The 20,000-nt window shown below is 35.7% G+C and overlaps 2 protein-coding genes across 2 annotated transcripts in view; one reads left to right on the top strand and one right to left on the bottom strand.

Annotated features, from left to right (window-relative positions):
* Positions 1 to 6,921, bottom strand: part of smg9 (SMG9 nonsense mediated mRNA decay factor) — a 12,135-nt gene extending 5,214 nt beyond the window's left edge. The window contains exons 1-7 of the mRNA XM_001923780.9: positions 6,444 to 6,921; positions 5,586 to 5,660; positions 4,980 to 5,208; positions 3,280 to 3,377; positions 868 to 980; positions 648 to 759; positions 479 to 574 (exon numbers count right to left, since the gene is read on the bottom strand). Of these exons, the coding sequence (XP_001923815.2) occupies positions 479 to 574; positions 648 to 759; positions 868 to 980; positions 3,280 to 3,377; positions 4,980 to 5,208; positions 5,586 to 5,660; positions 6,444 to 6,590 (870 nt within the window). The 5' untranslated portion in view covers positions 6,591 to 6,921. The remainder of the gene's footprint in view (positions 1 to 478; positions 575 to 647; positions 760 to 867; positions 981 to 3,279; positions 3,378 to 4,979; positions 5,209 to 5,585; positions 5,661 to 6,443) is intronic.
* An 11,959-nt stretch (positions 6,922 to 18,880) lies between these two features.
* LOC110438015 (uncharacterized) overlaps positions 18,881 to 20,000 on the top strand; it is a 3,545-nt gene continuing 2,425 nt past the window's right edge. Inside the window, exon 1 of the mRNA XM_021467076.3 lies at positions 18,881 to 19,978. Within this exon, the coding sequence (XP_021322751.1) occupies positions 19,930 to 19,978 (49 nt within the window). The 5' untranslated portion in view covers positions 18,881 to 19,929. The remainder of the gene's footprint in view (positions 19,979 to 20,000) is intronic.

Genomic DNA, 20,000 nt, shown 5'->3' with positions numbered 1-20,000 from the left:
CATTTTCATATCAGTCAATAATATTACTGAAATTTATTTAAAAACTGAATGAATATAAGTTTACACAAATAAATAAACAGACTCAATGACGGGCTGCAGATTTCAGCATGCACAGATTCCTACTAATACCTAATTCTGTAGCAAGAATATATAATATTTACTAGTTATTTTGCAATAAACTACTATTCAGCTTAAAGTGTAATTTAATGGCTTCAAAAACTAGGCAAGTTAGGTAAATTAGGCAAGTCATTGAAAAACAATTGTTTGTTCTTTAGACAATTTAAAAATATACATACATTTCTTAAGGGGGCTAATAATGTCAACCTTGGCAGTTTTTATAAATATATATTTTATTCAAGCTAAACTAAAAGAAATCAGAAAAATTCCAGAGGAAAAAATATATAACAAAAACTGCAACAAAAACACAGCAATATTAGTTGAACAGTATGACATATTCTGTAGTTCATAATCAGCCCACCTGCATCTCCACGTATGTATGTGGCAGGTTGTACTCTGGTGGAAGCTTGCGATCATTATTGATGAGATGATCCAAAATAGAAGGGCTCAAAACTGGCTGCGGATGAAAGCGATAATTAGTTTATCAAGCAGCCACCTATACTGTTAAAACAGCTAGCCTTCGGTCTGACCTGCGTGTCCAGAAAGATGACCCTCTCCTGTGTGATGTAGAAATCAATCCCACTGCTCTGGTTTCCGGCTCGCTCCTTGATCTCTTGCGTCTGAGCTCTGAATACATACGCCCTGTTTAACAGAGAATCAATGGGTGGAGCTCAATAATGATGACGAGGAAAACAATGCAATGAATTTGTGATGACAAGCACTCAATTGGGATGCTGATGACAGACTGACCTCTGATCCTCCTCAGGGCTGTTTGCAGACAGGAGAGACATGATTGTGGATTTGCCTGTGCCTTGTAGTCCAATAACTCCAACTACTAGCATATCCGTCTGGTCTCGCAGGTACTGAGGTACAAAAACACACATTAAGCATACATTTAGTCATATTGGATGCATGTACAGAGCACAAAATAGAGAGAATATCAAGCTGTATTGTTTCTTGAGCCCATTTTCCTGGTGGTATTATCATGTTTTCAGTCGAGATATGTTAATTAGTGATATGATATGTTTATTAGTTATGTTTATTAATGCATTACAATATTGAGTTACTCCTAAAACAAGTAATGCATTACGTTACTTTTGAGTTTTCTTTTTCTAACCTAGCTGAGGCTTGATCAGTTTTATAACTTGCAGGATTTACAAAGGAACAAAGGAGCTCTGCAATTAACAATGCACCATATAGCCTACACATTTTCGTCATAATTTTCATGACGAACAAGTTTCTACTGATAAAAATGAGACAAAAACTAAATAAAAATTAATTGATGATGACAAAAACTATAATAAAAATATACTTACATTTTCATTGACTAATAAAAATGAGACGAGAATGTGATTGAGGGATGTTTTTTTTTTTTTTAGAAAATATCTAATCAGAATTAATCTTAGTGTGTGATGCATGACATGAAACATCTTTGCTTTAGTATTCCTCTATGTGAGTTATGTAACATGTAAAAAATTTTTTACAGGATAACACACTATCATTTGCAAGTCTTCTGTCATTATAGTACTTATTTAATTAGTGCTATACAGCTGAGCACCTGCATGTACTGTAACACCAACTACAACAGTAAAGCTTTGTAGCCTATAGACTGACATTACAAAGTGGACTTTAACTATTTTAAGCTCTTTCAAAGTTTTATTAACTTGAAACTATTCGACAGACTGGACAAAAACATTAGTATTTTACCACGTTAAAAAAAGGTTTGCTAAATAATTGCAAAATCCAGCATATTCAGTAAGTTACTGTTCTTACATGTGGATTGATTGCTGAAAATTTTACATATTACTTATGATATAAATAAACAATGCATATCTAATTTTTGGTCTTCAATGAACAAGCTGTATTACATATTTTAATAAGACTGTTTAACTTAATTTCAAGTTTAATAAATATTTTGTATGAATTAATGCATACAATACATTAAACCAAACATATTTTAGTCAACTAAACCTCGAGTAGATTTAGTTGACTAAAATCTCATGAAGTTTAGTCGACTAAAACTAAAATGATTTGGAAGACTAAAATATGACTAAAACTAAAATGGAATTTCAGTCAAGACTAATACTAAAACTAAATCAAAATTTGCTGTCAAAATTAAAACTGCTACACGTTTATTTACCTTAAAAAACACATAAAAATATAATGATGTAGGATAATCTTACCTTCTGAGAATTTCCTGACCCTCAAGCTTTATGTCGTACAGATTAATTAAAGTGTAAAGCAATGTTTACTACTTTTGTACATTTTGTGTTATTAGTAAAGTAAAATCACTGTCTACTGAGATACAGAATCCCCTTTTCCCTTTCTTTGATCCATGCAGAATAATATGAACATTTACTTAAAACGTTACTCGTAATGCATTACCTGTAAATAACCAGTATTCAAATAGTACTACTTAATTAACTAATCAATTACAAGCAAGAAGGAGAGGAAGTAAATAAAAAAGGATGTGAATGGCAACTACAATTTATAATCGTAATCTTTGTGTTTTGGTGCAACACAGTAAAGTAAAGCCACATCATGTCTTATAATGGTATTCATTCATTTTCCTTCAGGTTAGTCCCTTTATTTATCAGGGGTAGCCTTATCCAACATATGTTTTACACAGCGGATGTCATTCCAATCACAACCCAGCACTGGGGAAAAACCCATACACTCTCGCATTCGCACTTATACACTTCAGCCAATTAAGTTTATTCAATTCACCTATAGCACATGTCTTTGGACTATGTGGGAAACCGAAGCACCCAGAGGAAACCCTTGCAAACACAGGGAGAACAACCAAACTCCACACAGAAATGCCAACTGACTCAGCCAGGGCTCAAATCAGCAATCTTCTTGCTGTGAAGCAACAGTGCTGACCACTGATCCATATATTATTGATATAATGTTGCTATATAGAAAAGCATACATGTGCTTTTATACACTATAATAGCTATATGACTGACTCCATTTAGTGTTGTGCTGCCTTTGTGCCAGTATATGTCATCAGAGAAGAGATGACATTTAAAAAAGAAAGAGAAGTTGACTTTGAAGATCAAGTAGGCACATTATTTGCATAGAGGACTGCTTAAAATGTTTTCCATAAAAAAAGAACTGTACATTTTGATTTTCTGGCTATAAAATAAAATAGGCCCTTACCTCCATAGCACTGTCACACCAGTTCATTTGATCATCCACAAGTTTGATGCTGTGCTTCATCTTCTCAGGGGGGAGGAGTTTAGTCTGGCCAATCACAGCTGGAAATCAGATTGTGGAAGATCATTTGTTATTCAGGGCGAGGAAAAACACACACTTAACTGTTTAAAGCCTACATGTGTAAATGTAAAAGGGTTAAAAGATAATTCACCCAAAAGTTTTTAAAATGTTGCTAGTTTTGTTTTATTTCAAACCCATGAAAAAAACTGTTGAGATATAAATAAAAAAAGAAAGAAAATAAATCATTCTGTTTTTCCATTGAAAGCCTTGAGGCCTGTTAAGCATAATCAGTTGAATAAACTCTGGATTGCAGTAAGTTTCAGATTGATAAATCCAAGGAAATACAAACTGGTTAAGATATGGTTAAGTTGACTCCTTGATCAGTATCAGTATTCTATCAGTTCAGTTAATGGCTCCAGTTTGTTAACTCCACTTGCTGTCTAAATTCAAACATTTCTTAAATCCCACCACACTAAAGATGGCTGTCCACGATTTTATTATGTCACTGTTACACTACTGCAATTTACTTTATTGTGGCATTTTAAAATCTCAAATTTCTCGCTTTCAATTGGTTCAAAAACCTGCTTATTGGTAATAGCAGGAAATATGACCACATTCCCCCTCTTCCAATGGGCCTCTACTGGCTGACTATCCAATTCAGAATTGATTTTAAAGTGCTTTTACTGGTATATAAATACCTTCATAATCTAGCCCCAACCTATCTCTCAGAGCTGTTGCACTTTTACACTCCCGTAAAATCTCTTAGATCAAGTGATCAAAATGTTCTTTTAGTTCCTTAGTCCAGATTGACACGTAGAGGAGACAAAGCTTTCTCTATGGCGAGTCCTCGGTTATGGAACACTTTGCCCCTTGAGATTAAAATGGCTCCATCTCTGTCTATTTTTAAATCACTCCTAAAAACGCACCTATTTAGCTTGGCTTTTTGATATTATTTTAATAGTCATTTCAACTGCTACATTTTTTACATACTGATACATCTCAAGGTTTAACTCATAGATAGTGATTAAATGTGGAGCATGGGTATGAATGTGTGACCAGCTCGACAAAAGCTCAGAGTTTGCTTAAACTGAACACAAACATACCCGAGTAAAACTTTTTTTTTATTATAAAAACAAATCGATATGAATCAAGCAGTTCAGATCAAAACTTGTAAAGAGATATGATTTTATGTATAGAAAAGCTTTTATTCACATAGAAACGCATGCATAGCGTGGACCACAAAAAACAGCCGTTTGTGTGACTTATGCAATAAAACAAACCATTGGTTTTTGCATGTACACAAACATTTGTTTTGACCATGATTATGTATGCATGTCAGTCATTTTTATGTAAATTGTAGTCTGATTTAAATCTGTTCACCATAACAAACAAATCTCTTCACAACACTTAGATTTAATTGCTCAATTCATTTGTTTATGTTTATTTATTTTTTTTATTGTTGGTCAAACATGACTTTAAATGGAGGAACAGAATCCTCTAAGGTCGCACTGAAAATATCATTAGTTGCTTTGTGAAAATAAAGTCGTATGATTTGTAAAGCCATGAGGGTGAGAAATGATATCACCATTTAATGTTTGGGTGAATGAACCATAAATAGAAGTAAATGTGTGAAAATAACTGACGATCCACAGCTCCACCGGACGCAGCTGAGCCCATGCCTCTGTTCTGGATCTGATACACAGGTTGGGTTGGACGCTGTCCTTCCCTCTCCATTTTTGCAGTTCCTGCTCCTGAGGCTGAAGGAGGAATGTCAGGAGGGTTCCCAGGTTTCCCCCCTTCGTCTCTAGTTTTAATGAGCATGATCGGCTTTTCCAAAGATGGAGGACCACTGGCTGGAGCACTTGCTTTGGACTGAAACCAAAGCAAAGATTATATTAATAATATGGATATAAAGGATAAAGGTTTAACTTCATATGTTCATGCATTCATTTTCTTTTTGGCTTAGTCCCTTTATTCATCAGTGGTCGCCAAAGCAGAATGAACCGCCAACTTATCCAGCATATGTTTTATGCAGTGGATGCCCTTCCAGCCGCAACCCAACACTGGGAAACATCCATTCACACTCTTTCACACACATATACTACGCCAAATTTAGTTTTTACAATTCACCTATATCACATGTCGTTGGACTGTGGGGAAAACCGGAGCACCCAGAGGAAACCCACACAAACAGGGGGAGAACATGCACTTCATATGTACAATATAATAAATATAAATCATGCACTTACTCTCTCTCCAGGAGGTTTAGCAAGAATGATAGGGGTCTTTTGAAGAAGAGGTCCAGTGGATTCTTCACTTCCATCCTGACAACAAAAATATTATACAGTCGATATTTCAGTCTCTAAAGATTTTAATTACTATAGAATTGATTTAAATAACAGATGATTAATTGAAATAATTAATACATGTCACAGAATAATACTATGAATAATAATAAAAAAAACTATATGCAATAGAACGATTTCTCACACAATATTTAGACATATTTTGATGTCTGCATTATATAAAATTTCCTAAAGTGAATTTGTAGACAGAAAAATAATTTTAAATGCAAATTGAGTTTTTAAGTTAAATAACTTTTCTGAAAGTAAAATGTCAAACCAGGGGTTTCATCCTCATTCAGAACAACATACTTATTCTGGACTGTGAATATTAAAATTAAGAGATCACAATACATTTTATTAAGGATATTCTTCACAACCTTGTTTTCTGGAGGATATTGGCAAAGTTTAGATTTAACGAGACAAGAATGTGTGCTTCTAATAATTGCAACTTTTAACGTTTCATCAAATGACTCTTGCTGTAAATTAGACTCATTTCTTAATACATAAAGTTGTTGGACTAAATAACATTTTAGTGGGATGAGCATATTCTGTAAATAATAGTGAAGCTGTTTGATAGCTTGTTTTTGCTGAAGAAAAAAAATATTTAAAAAGCACACATGAAGAAAGTAAAAGCCTTAAATTTTTTGCTTTGCTCCGCTTCTTAGAATCACTATTTATAGTATAAGCAGCGTGTTTATAATATAATGCATCTAGTCCATCAAACAAAAACAATGTCTAACGTTAGACAGCTCTTGTTCTCACCCTGCGTTCGCGGGGAACATAGTCTCGATCTCTACTGGGGCCAGAGAGGTTTTGACCAGGGGGTCCTGCTGGATCTCGCTCTCGGCGTCTCCTCCTCCGCCGTCCCTGACCGTACAGACCGGGCTGACTGTGACCGGACTCCGACATGCTGACACCCGGATAACACTGCCGAGATCTCGACTTCTGTTACGACTGTTCTTATAAAACTTCGAGAGCAGTTTCTTAATTTATAATACGAAGATTTACCACTCGAACGTGTTGTGGTTTTTAGTAAGACAGCAGTTCGTTTTAAGACATATTAATGACGAATGTCGACAGCCATAACGTTAGACTCATAAATAAATGATTAAGCAATATCAATATAAATAATACGATCGGCTATGATGATGGGAATATAAAAGAAACAGCTGTTTTATCCTCGATCGTTGTGCACTGTGTTATTTTAATGGTAAACGTCTGCGTCTACAGGTACAGGACTGTTGTATGGGTGAAACGGTACAAACGTGAATACAGTCCGACTGGGAAACGCAATTTCGGCTTTTAGTTCCGGTCTTTCTTTCTTTTTTTTCTTTCTTTCTTTCTTTCTTTCTTTCTTTCTTTCTTTCTTTCTTTCTTTCTTTCTTTCTTTCTTTCTTTCTGATGATGATGATGATGATGATGAACATTCTCCCTTTGTAAATGTCATCAAACGGACAAAGTCCCGCTCATTAGTGACGATCTCGCCCTCATTAGCATAAACAGTCCTTAGTGAGAAGCAGCCAAACGCCATTAGGGTTTATTAGCAGATCAGTAAGCGACTAAGAGGCATTATAAATGTTGAGTTTTAGGACGCACAAATGAACACCATATTGGTTCTCAAACTGTAGTACATGTACCACAAGTGGTACGCAGGCTTCCCTCTAGTTGTACGTGGAGGAATCGCTAAAATAATTCAAGTAAAAAAATGAACACACTTTTTTGACGACAACAACGATGTGATCAGGAAATTGATAGGCTATTTAATAGGCAGGATTTAATAGGCTAAACTTTTTAATTTATTTAAAATTTTCTAATGTTTGTTATGTATTCTATCATTTAAGGTTATTTTCCTCCCCATACTTGTAATGGTTGTTGGGTGCGTATCTTACATTTTTATATCCCAATGTTGACAGGTATAGTTTAATCACTTGCTTCTCTGACACACATAGCCTACTCTAACGAGCAGTAAGCAGATCTAATTTCTAATTTAAATATGTAAATCCAATTCATATAATTAAAATACAGCGAGGCAGTGGCGCAGTAGGTAGAGCTGTCGCCTCACAGCAAGATGGTCGCTGGGTCGTTGGCTCGAGCCTCGGCTCAGTTGGTGTTTCTGTGTGGAGTTTGCATGTTCTCCCTGCGTTCGCGTGGGTTTCCTCTAGGTTTCCCCCACAGTCCAAAGACATGCGGTACTGGTGAATTGGGTGGGCTAGATTGTCCGTAGTGAATGTGTGTGTGGATGTTTCCCAGAGATGGGTTGCACCTGGAAGAGCATCCGCTGCGTAAAAACTTGCTGGATAAGTTGGCAGTTCATACCGCTGTGGTGACCCCAGATTAAATGAATGAATGAATATTTAAAATACAAGTTAACGTTTAGATTTCATAGATATACAAATAAGACAAATATACATGCAATATATATATTTAAAAAAATTATCAAAAAGAGTTATATATGAATATTATGACATACAGTATAACCTTTAATTATGAGGTCCAAGAAACATTTGCAGGTTTTGATAAATAGGCTACTTTATGATAGTACTTTACATGTGAGTACAGCAGTTTTCTTTTAACTCTTTAAGAACAGTGCCATTTTTAATTAACTTTTAAAATCACATTTTAATTTAAACGTTGACATTTTATTTATCTTTTTTTTTACCTGTGTGTTATTGTTAATCTATTTATTATGATCAAAGTGTCTGACAATAGTAAATATTCATAACAATAAGAATTAATCTGTAGTTTTGTAGTAAGCGGTAGCCGCTTAATTAGGCCTACTATATTCCAATACCAGTGATTATGGTGGTACTTGGAGAGACACTTTTTTTCTGAGGTGGTACTTGGTAAAAAAAAAGTTTAAGAACCAATATTTTAGACTTCACAATCTTAAGACTACTTAGATATGAACAACATTTTCAGTTTTTCCCAGAGATAAAGTCTTGTTTTGAATCGCCAGCTACGCTAACACACAGGGGTTTGTAGCTCCACATTCTCAATTGAATTTAAAGCGACAGCCACCAAACGCACAATTTGCATCAAAGCCTAAAACGGGCAGTTTCAAAGAGTTATAAAATTATTTGTGTTGAACTGAAACTTCATATAAACACTCTTAAAAAAAGGGCAATAATAGGTCCCTATTACATCTGTATGTACTATTTTTGCCAAGCATATTCATGAATATATGGGTAAAATTAATCTCACCTGTAGGAAGTCAGTCTGACCTCTGTGAATGTACTGCACCCTTTAAATCATAAAATCACAGTAGGGTGATTTACTGTAAATACTTTCTATAATATTTTATATCTACATTTATAGGAATAGAAATATGAAGAAATCTCAAGTGTAGTAAGTCTGACTGACTTCTGTGGATATTATTCAAAAAAATGTATCTACTGTACATATATTCATGGAGTATTGGGAAAATCTCTCCTGTAGTGAGTCAGCACACTTTAGAGTAGCTTACATCTAGGTGAAATACTGTAAATATTGTTTCATCTGTGTGATTTATACATAAATGAAGGGGGAAATGTGAGAAGATAACATTTAGGTGCTTTAGCTGATATATGCTTATGACAAGAGATATTACCTATTTCTGCTTTGTATGTACCGTATAGTTAGAGGTATAATAGCCTTGTTACTTGTAGTAAATCAGTCTAGTTTATTTTATTTGTAGAAAATACAAGGCAAAATTTTACTTGATTACATTAACAACCCTTTATCTGTTTACCCAACATGAACCCAGAATTAATTAAGTAATATACTGAAAGACAAACAGACAGATATTTTACACACAATAATTCAGTCTTTCATATTTAAGATTTATTAACCATTTTATTGCTCTTAGGTTAAACCATTAGAAAACGCACAGTGACAATGAAACTTCAGCAGCCTGTGAAGGTGATAGTGAAGGTCTCACCTGCTGTCACGCATCCCGTTATGCCTCATCCCAAGAATTTGTTTTGTAAAAATGGCGCTGTCACAGAAAAATGCAAAAATTAGTAAAAAACTAAACATGTCATGTAAACAGGAGATTTGCATTCTTACAAAATGCAATTGTCCAGGAAGTTGCCAATATCAATCTGTGAAATATGTGCGACAGATTTCCCCATTTACGAAATATACCCATTTTTTTGCCCTTTATTGATCCCTTTATTGATTCAGGGTCGCCACAGTGGAATGAACCACCTTATAAAATATATGAATTATGATAATGTTAATTATAATAATTATGTTACTGCATTATCATAAATTTAAGCATGTTGTAATAATAATAATCATTATTAACATACTGTCACTGGGGTACAAATGGGTTTCATTTATGATTAATTACAATATGTAATTATACATAATTTACTCTTATTACTACACATGTAACATTTTAAAAGTACACTGTAAAATAAAGTGCTACCAAAACCTTTCTTTTCAAAACATTGTAATCAGTCATGTTTTTTGGTTAACTGTCTGTGAATGCATTATAATGTATACTTCAAGATTGTTATCATTTGTAGAGTTATGAAATGCACATCATTGAACAATGTTTAAAGTACAAAGATGATGAAAGTAATATACAGACTTAACTCAATGAAAATAATTTTGCATGTGAAACTTCATTTTAAAAGACTGTATCCACACAATTGAAGTCAGTGAGGTTCATTGTTGTTCAGAATGCAACAGGTTATTATTAATTTTAATAATACAATAACAGTACAAGTATGATGATGTACAAATATGTAAACTAAACATTGTTTGACTGATTGATTGATTTTATTTGACAATTTTAACAAAAAATATAGAAACAAGGCTTATTTACATTGTGGTCCTCGATATTCTTAAAAAAATATGTGAAAACATCATCAGCTCAGCAACTCAGCACAACAAAATCCTTTAAAAAAATCCGTAAAACAACCATTGTTTAATAACTTATTATTAACTAATTATGAGTTATAAGGCATGAACTAACTTACAACATGAGTCACATGAGTTCATGTGTTAATTATGACTACCTCAATTGTACCTTAATTCACTTGTTCATGTTTGTTAATTAATATATTAACATTTTAGTTTTAGCTGAATATAAACAACACAAAAACAAAGGAAACAGTGAACACACACTCTCTCAGAAATAAAGGTATAAAAACTTTCACTGATGTGGTACCTTTTCAAAAGATACACTTATGCATACTCATACCTTCAATATTAGTACATATAATGGTCAAAAGTGTACCTTTGTGGTAACTTTAAGGCATCATTGTGGACCTTACAAGTACAAAAGTGCACCTTTTAAAAAGTTATATACCACCACAGCGACAGCTTTTGTACCTTTATTTCTGAGAGTGCAGCAGTGGTAAACTAAACACACCACTCAACACAACTCAACATTGATAAACTATGGCTACATCTGATGAACTGCAACACTTTCCAAAGTTTGATGTTGACCAAGAGCAAGAACCTCTTGCATTAAAATGGAAATAAATGGCTGATATTTGAAACAATTTTGACAGCCACTGTTATGACTGTAATAAAACCAGAAAATAACTGATGTTAATGTGTTATGCAGGTGGAAAAAATACAGGACATTTTTAAAACAATCCCCGAAAATAGTGTCAGTGAGGATTATGATAAAGCTTCTAACATAATACCTCAACCCTTGCATCAATATTAAGTATAAAGTTCATGCTTTCAGACAAGCCAGGAGAGACTTGCTTTACATACCAGGTGAAGACAGCATGCAACAACCTGTGAATTTTCAAGTTCAGAAAGAGAAATAAAATCTTAAAATATACTCACCTGCTCATCTTCATGACTACAAAAAAGAGCACTAAAAGACAGCAGTTTGACATTAAAAAAAACTCTTGGATCTAGCCAGAGCATTTGAGACACCTGAAACACAGGCAACTGGCAATAACATACAAGACAGAAGCACTGAATGTGTTGCAGCATTATCAAAGATGCTTAACAAAAGCCAACAACAGAAAACATTACAAAAGAAAAAAAAAGAAAAGAAAACACACAGCATGCATGAACAGTGGTTCCGTTTCCATATCCTGGCAGACAATCAACATGTCCAGCTAGAGGGCTGGCATTCAAATCCTGTGCCAAACCAAATCACTTTCCACGCTGTTGTTTCAGCAAACTGCACATGGATTAAAGCCACAGTCTATATGTAAAACCACAACAAAAACAAAATCTTATGCATACTGTAAGGTTAGAAAACTATGGCTAAAAACCTGAATGAAACCAGGAAACCTAAGCTGCTTTTTCACTTTTGGGCCTAATGGTTCTCTTTACTTAATCATTTAATTGTGTGCCAGTCAGCACAGATACAGTTTCATTTTGCACTATGGTGTTGATAAAATGGAGCTCTCTGGGATTTAATACTAATGTGTTAGTCATTGCCTAGGTAATGCAACCCAACAAACACTTTTGTGTTTAATAGATTTCTAATAGACATCTAAACGTAGACAGCTTGGCTAAAACAAGGCTAAACTTGGGCTGTCAGTGAATATCTAACAGACAACTAAGAATAGTCTAAAACTAAACTAGTCAACATACAGACAGATTAGACTGACTTTATATGTGTAGTCATTAATTTCTGTTTATTTGATGAGTAGTCTGGTTAAGACCTATTCTTAGACATCTATTGGATTTTCACTGATAGCCCAAATTTAGCCTTGTTTTAGCCAAGATGACAATGTTTAGATGTCTATTAGACATGTTTACATATCTTTAAAACAAAAAAATGCTTCCTGGGAAGTGTAATGTAAACAGCGATTTAGACAAGCATCAGAAATTTTAATTTCGAACATCTTTTTTTCTGATATTTATTTGGTTGAATGACAAAAAATAAATAAATAGCATGCTTCTAAGCCAGCTATGAAGAACTGGCAGCCAGGCAGACGTTATGCGTATAAGTACTCTACCAATCAAGCAATGTTCAGCATAGATGTCAAACTGTGCAAAGAATTCCAGGCTGGGAAAGGCTTGTAAACATGCCATAGCAGGCTCACATGAAAACCCAAGCAGAACTGTTCCTGACTGTTCAAAGAACCGTTTGGCACAATAGTAGAAAAGCATCTCTGGATTGAACTGAAACCTCAAGCACAGATGAGTTTATATATTATGCAGAAACTTTCAAATATCAAGCAACCACCAACAACAGTGTGGGTATCCCAACAAACTTTGAACATGCTAATTGACACTGAAGCCAAAGTCAACCTTATAAACAAGAATGCCCATGATAGAGTAAGAGTTGTGACAAAAAAAGAAACCAGCAAAAAATATTAATATATGGCAAGCAACATCCCCTTCCACTCTTTGAAAAACTAACAAGCCAGGCTCATTCTGAATAAGTAGCCCTATATACATTTCTGGAGAGAGCAATAAACGTCCCAGCAGCTACGTGAACGTTTTTTTCAGATGTCAAAGGTAATCGTGGCTCCATTTTCAGTCATAGAACAGCCTCAGAACTTAGACTCATTTACATTGTGACATACCTCAGCTTTCTCTTTCTGTCGCTGATCAGCTCATGCTACAATACCCCAACAACACCAAGTGCACTGGAAAATTAAGTTAAGAGGTTAAGCTGCACATTGATGCCAGTGGATGCCTGTTGTTTCAGCCTGTCATATAGTTGCATCATCACATCCCTTTCCACATCTGTAAAAAAGTTGGAAAAATTGCTACAATGCCTTCAAGATCAAAGTATCATAGGAAAAGTGGAAGTTCCAAAACCATGTAGCAATATCCAAGCCCAAAATCCCGGAGGATATACACCTTAGCGCTGACATACACCTGCCAAACCAAGCTGTGCTCAGCTGACATCATCCACAATCTCAATGGTGCTGTTATGTTTTCGAAACTGGACCTCACTTCAGATTGTCACCAGCTTGAGCTACAACCATAATACATGACTACATTTTCAACACCCATTAGACTGCGAAGGTACACAAGTTTCATTTTTGGTATGTCATTTGTAGCCAAAGTTTTTCAAAATATCATTCAGCAAACAAGCCAACAGGGTGAAATAGAAAGTGCTGTCGCCTTACAGCAAGAAGGTCCCTGGTTCGAGCCTCAGCTGGTTCAGTTGCCGTTTTTGTGTGGAGTTTGCATGTTCTCCCTGCATTCGCGTGGGATTCCTACGGGTACTCTGGTTTTCCCTAAAGTCCAAAGACATGCGGTACAGGTGAATTGGGTAGGCTAAATTGTCCGTAGTGTATGAGTGTAAATGAGTGTGTGTGTATGTTTCCCAGAGATTAATAAAGGGACTAAGCCGAAAAGAAAATGATTAAATTAAAACAACCCGACAATCAACAAAGGCAAATGAGAATTTAATAAAGCATCCCTGTAGTTTTTTGGATAGACCTTCTCAAATAAATGCATCTCAGTTGAGCACTCAAAAAATGATGCAATCACATGTATTTTACCCCACACACTGTGAAGCCTCTTGGGCATGGTCGACTAAACTCTCAGAAATAAAAGTACAGGAGCAGTCACTGGGACAGTACCTTTTTTAAAAGATACATTTTTGTACCCCGAGAGTCTACAGTGGTACCTCAAGAGTGCATTATAGTGCCCAAATGTACCTAAAGAGTAGCTTTGAGGTACCATTATGGACCCTTCAGGTGAATTGTATCTTTTGAAAAGGTTCTGCCCCAGTGACAGCTCCTGTACCTTTATTTCTGAGAGTGTAATGTGCAAGATTAATTCCCGATTGCTCCTCAATCACATGACCCTAGAGAGAACTAGCACAGAAAGACTCTGACTAGCTTTGGGGTAAAGGGCAAGCAGATTAACTATTCTCAAACAAAGATCAATATCCCTATGATGAGATACTTTCACCCTGAAAGAGAAACCAATGCCATTGTTCATGCCAGCCCTGTAGGCCTTGGGGCTATCTAGGCACAGAGATACACTAACTATAATCTCTTACATTGTCGTTTATACAAGCAGGGCAATAACCCTGATATAGAATATCCTGATATGAGATATTCTCAGACAGAAAGAAAGAGAACCTCATGCTATCATCTGGAGCTGTGAACACTTTCGGCTGTATCTCTATGTAGCAGAATTCAACATGATCACAGACTACAAACCTCTAGACCACCAGGAAAAATTGAAAGATCGGCACTCAGACTCTACCCCTACAAGCACCTGGCAATATACAAAGCAGGAAAGATCAACCCAGCTGACTGCATGTCTTGCCACCCACAGACACTTCACAAGTCCTCTGTCACAAATGATGTTGACAAAAATAAATGCCAATTTATTTATACCAATGCAGTTCTTAAAGCCATGACAGTGGATGAAATCAAGACTGCAACTGTGAAGGAAAGCCTCCTTCAGCATGTCATCAACATTAGCCACACTAGTCAATGGCACAAACTGTATGATCGCTTCACTAAAAAACAGGTTCAGTCTGATCTTGAGAGGAACTAACTGTCTTGGAAGACAAGAGTCTACTTCTCAGAGGATATGACCTAGTTGTGCCAAGGGTTCTATAACACCCTCTTAAATATTCAACATACTGGAATTTACACATGAAGGCTATTAAGGCCCAGTCTACACTAGTGCATTTTAGTTTAAAAACAGCGTTTTAGATCAAAAACGATCCGCGTCCACACTAGCGTTTCACCTAGCGTTTCTGAACATATTTCCGTCCACACTACGCCACCAAAAACGTATATCACGTGACCATTCGCGCACTGTGGGCATGCGCGTTCTAGCGAATATATGTTGCTGCTGTAGTAAAAAAGGCAGAGTTTAACTGTACAATGGCATGTTGTTGTTTACAGTGAAGGCTGGTCTGTTGTCTTCCGGTAATGTTAAAGCCATGTGTTATAGTCATGTAATAGAGGCTTGACGTATAAGGGAAGGATACGCAATGACACAAAAGCCCCAATATGCTAGCCAATCTTGGCAGCCCTGCCTCCATTTTCAAATGTCTCCGTTTTTCCTTATCCACACTGAGACGGAGCAGCAGCGTTTTAGAATGAAAACTGCCTCTCCAGCGTTTCCAAAACGCTCCGTTTTCGGCACTCAAAAAATCTGGCGTAGTGTGGACGGATGGCGTAACCGTAGCAAAACTTATGCATTTTCAAACTAAAACGCATTAATGTAAACGGGGCCTAAGGCTTGTTCAAAACAATATTCCAGATTCCCCTTTGAGTATTCTCAAAACAGTAAAGTCTGACATTAGCTTACTATTACCTTGCAAACCTTAAAACATGAAGGGCTCTATTTTGACTATCCATGTGCACAGTGCAAAGCGAACGCAACGCAAACGCATTGTGCAAACGCATTAAGGGCGTGTCAGAATCCACTTTTGCTAATATAAAGATGGAAAAATCTGCTTTGCGCCATGGCACATGGTCTAAAAGGGTTAAGCTTATTTTCTTAATGAGTTACAGGTGTGTTTTGAGAATAAACCAATCAGAGTCTCATATCCCATTCCCTTTAAGAGTCAGTTGCGCCGCGCCATAGCGCATTTGCTATTTACGTGACAGACTTTTTAAGTGAAAAAACTGAGCATTTCACAAGCAAGAAAACAGTTAAACGGAGCATCTACAGCGCGAGAATGATAGATGAGCCTCCTTATTGTTTACTTTCACTTTCGCTCTTGTGGATAGAGAAACCTTGTAGGCACAGACATCAATTAGCCTATAAATAATTAATTTCATTTGTTAAGCGCAAAGATTTGTTTCAAAGCTATTTCTAAATTCGTTCTAATTTCCAGCAAACGAATAAAAGAACAATAATAACGAAGTGTGGTCAAAAAAACTTGTGTCAAATGCTGTGCCCCATATGGTCTAAAACCTGAGAGGTGGGCAAATCTAAGCTTGTTTGAATAAAACAAACATAAATATGGATATAATAAATAATACTGCTAATAATGATAACATTGTACAAAAGCAAATTGTCACGAATAAACTGAAAAAGCCTCTCGAGATGACGAAGACATGAAAGTATGGTTTTTATATTTATGTAGGCTAGAAAATAATATTTTGTAATATTTTAATCCTTTATATTTATATCCTATATCTATCTGTATTATATAATATAAATAATTAAAAATGTGACTTTTTTTCATATGTAAAGATATTTGCGTATTGCTCTACATATTGTGTGTATTAAGCCATGTGTAAGCAAGGCGCACAACTTACGCGCTCTGCACTGGACTTTACCTGGGTTTGTTCTGGTCTATTTAAAAATCTATTATAGTTTCTCAAAATAGCAACGCACCAGCAATGTGCCTCAACATGCCTCCCTTTTTAGACCAGATCGTCTATGGACACACATATGAGTGCAAATGCATTTGCTATTGAAACAGTGTGGCGCAAAACGTCAAAATGACTCTTACTCCAAGCTGAAACTATTGCAAACAACAGTTGTGTTGCGCATTGCGCCACATTGCTCCGTGTGTATGATAGGGCCCAAGATATGATGCACGCAAGATTAACCCTTATTGGACACAAGCCAATGGTGAGATTGAGAGATTTGTTGAACTCTTGAAATGGCAATATCCACAGCTACCGGAAAGGTATGGGAACAACAGCTCCACAAATTTCTGAGCAACTAAAAAGCATCACATTCTGAGCTTCAGGTTCTAGTATTTCTTTAAGAGAGGAAAATAAGGAAAACTCATGACATCTTTTGATCTAAAGCCCAACAAAGTTATTATGATTGCCATCATAGAGGTCAATATATTGCCACCAGACACATCTATCATCTGAAACCTCTAAAACAATGCACATCGGTTTAACTTGACAACGCCACTGATGATGATACAGATTATTCTGTTGATGAAAGAAGATGAACAAGCATGTGAACAAGAATAACCTGGAATTTCCACAACATTCTCAGCGGTTAATAAATGTAGGTTAAGGCTATTTAGTTTCATGTCTTCCAGTGTTAACATTTGTATATATGTTAATATATTTTACACACTGACTTTATCTCACTTGCTTATTAGCTCAAGTTAACATAATTAAAAAGGAGCATGTTTTGGGTCAATAGTATGTTAAACTGTTAAATAAAGGGAGGGATGTAATGTACTTGTACACCTTTAGGAGGGAAGTTCTAGGTTGCACGGATATGGTGTTGAATGTTGTCCAAGTGAGTGTGTCCTGAAATGTGACACCTAAATGCCATAAAAGTTTAATATTCAACACAATGTTGTTGGTTTGGAATCATCACATTGAAATCCGGTAAGGGATCATCAGCTCATGTTGGAATGAGAGATTTGGGTGTTGTCAGCATAGCAGTGGTAGAAAAAGTGATGTTTCTAAATGACAGACCCAAGCCATGCTATTTAATTGGAGAAGTGGTCCAAGATTTGAGGCTTGACGTACCCCAGTAGCAAAAGCATGAGGCTGAGAGAGTTGTCAAGAAAATTTGGTGGTTCACCACGTCAAAAGCAGCCGACATGATGAGTATTTAGATGTAACTATTCTGAGTCTTAGGACTTCCATATCAAAGAGCAGGGTAGTTTCTTCTTTTTGAAACCAGACTGGTTCTTGTCCATGAGATTGTTCTGGGTGAGAAAGTCAGAGACTTGGTTAACAATAACAAGTTTTAGTGTTTTTGAAATAAATGGCAGAAGTGATATTGGTTTGTAATGCCACATTTCTACTGAGTGGTACAGTTAAATGGGCTATTTGCGCAGCTAGTGTTTTTTAGCCAATGATGAACTTCCAGTTCCAGTTCCAGTTTTCAATTACATAAGGTTTCTTTTACAGCATCAATGTTGTAATGCAATTACAATACATTCCATTAAATAGACTTAAGCATTCATTTAGTTCAAGTGAAAAAAGACGAAAGACCATTCAAAATCAGGCACTGTCATTCGCAGCAGGCTAGCGGAGAAATTCCATTGAAAATACTGGGGTAAAATAATTTCCATATTTTAAAGACATGGCATGGAAAAATATAATTTAATGCAGTGCTTCTTGTTTGGTCTAATACCCACTTTATATTAAATCTCAGCCAGGCAGTGACGATTGTTTTTTTTTAAGAAATCAGATGTTCAATGTGGCAATTTTGTATGGGATGACAATTAACCGGAAACCCTGGCCCTGGATGACCACGGGAAAACATAAGTATTTTACGTTTTGCCAGTTTAGTGGCTAATTCGTAATTTTTACGTACGATTTTAAAAAGGAGGCGTGGCACTTAACCCCACCCTTAAACCCAACCGTCATTGGGGGATGAGCAAGACGGATTAAATTGTACAAATTAAATTGTATGAATTCATACAATTAGCCACTAAATCAAAAATTGCCGTGAGATTGTGTTGGGCTGACTAAAATTAAAAGTCTGTCTGCATATACTCCATTCAGTACAGCATGTTTGGTATGGGTAACCTTGGTCAGGCTTGTGTCATGTCTCGTCTGTGTATTTAAAAATGCCACTTTCTATGTGGTCATTTCCCATTCACCTGCAAGTCCAGTGTTTTAGCCTCAAGAAACTGCTTTATCAATTTTGCAGTATGACAGAGCTTGCTGTTCTTCATGAAAATTACTGGCTCACTGGACAATGAAAGGAACAGAATATACAGTTGAAGTCAGAATTATTAGCCCCCCTTTGATTTTTTTTCTTTTCTAAATATTTCCCAAATTATGTTTAACAGAGCAAGGACATTTTCACAATATTTTTCTTCCGGAAAATGGCTTATTTGTTTTATTTCGGCTAGAATAAAAGCAGTTTTTAGCTTTTAAAAAAACATTTTAATGTCAAAATTATTAGCCCCTTTAAGTTATTTATTTTCCGATCGCCTACAGAACAAACTATTGTTATACAATAACTTGCCTAGTTACCCTAACCTGCCAAGTTAACCTTTAAATGTCACTTTAAGGTGAACACTAGTGTCTTGAAAAATATCTAGTAAAATATTATTAACCGTCAACACAGCAAAAATAAAATAAATCACTTATAAGAAAAAGGTTACATCAAATAGTGACCTGTAAAAGTTTTAGATAAGTTGTTTCCTAAATCTGAAGTCCAGTGGTTTTATGTTATTACTGATCAATATTTATTTTGTTAGTTCATGGCACTGCATTACTTGAATTTAACAATACTTTAGATTTTGACAGATTTTCCTTCCATTATAGCAAATCTTCTTTCCAGATGATATCAGGCCCATTGCTGTGTGGTTCCTTCAACAAACGCAATGCAAATAAGACCTATGTAAATGCATTCAGTATTTAAGAAGTGATCCTGATGAGCTGTCACTCATCCTCCAGTTAGTGAAGCAATGGCACTTCTCATTTCTCTCTTCCTCACCTGCCTTTTTTTCTCTAAAGGTACAGTATGCACATTTGATTT

Source organism: Danio rerio, chromosome 16 (genome assembly GCF_049306965.1).
Source record: "Danio rerio strain Tuebingen ecotype United States chromosome 16, GRCz12tu, whole genome shotgun sequence".
In the NCBI taxonomy this organism is placed as follows: Eukaryota; Metazoa; Chordata; class Actinopteri; order Cypriniformes; family Danionidae; genus Danio; species Danio rerio.
Note: the sequence above shows the minus strand (reverse complement) of the source record. Positions and strands in the feature narration are given on the sequence as shown.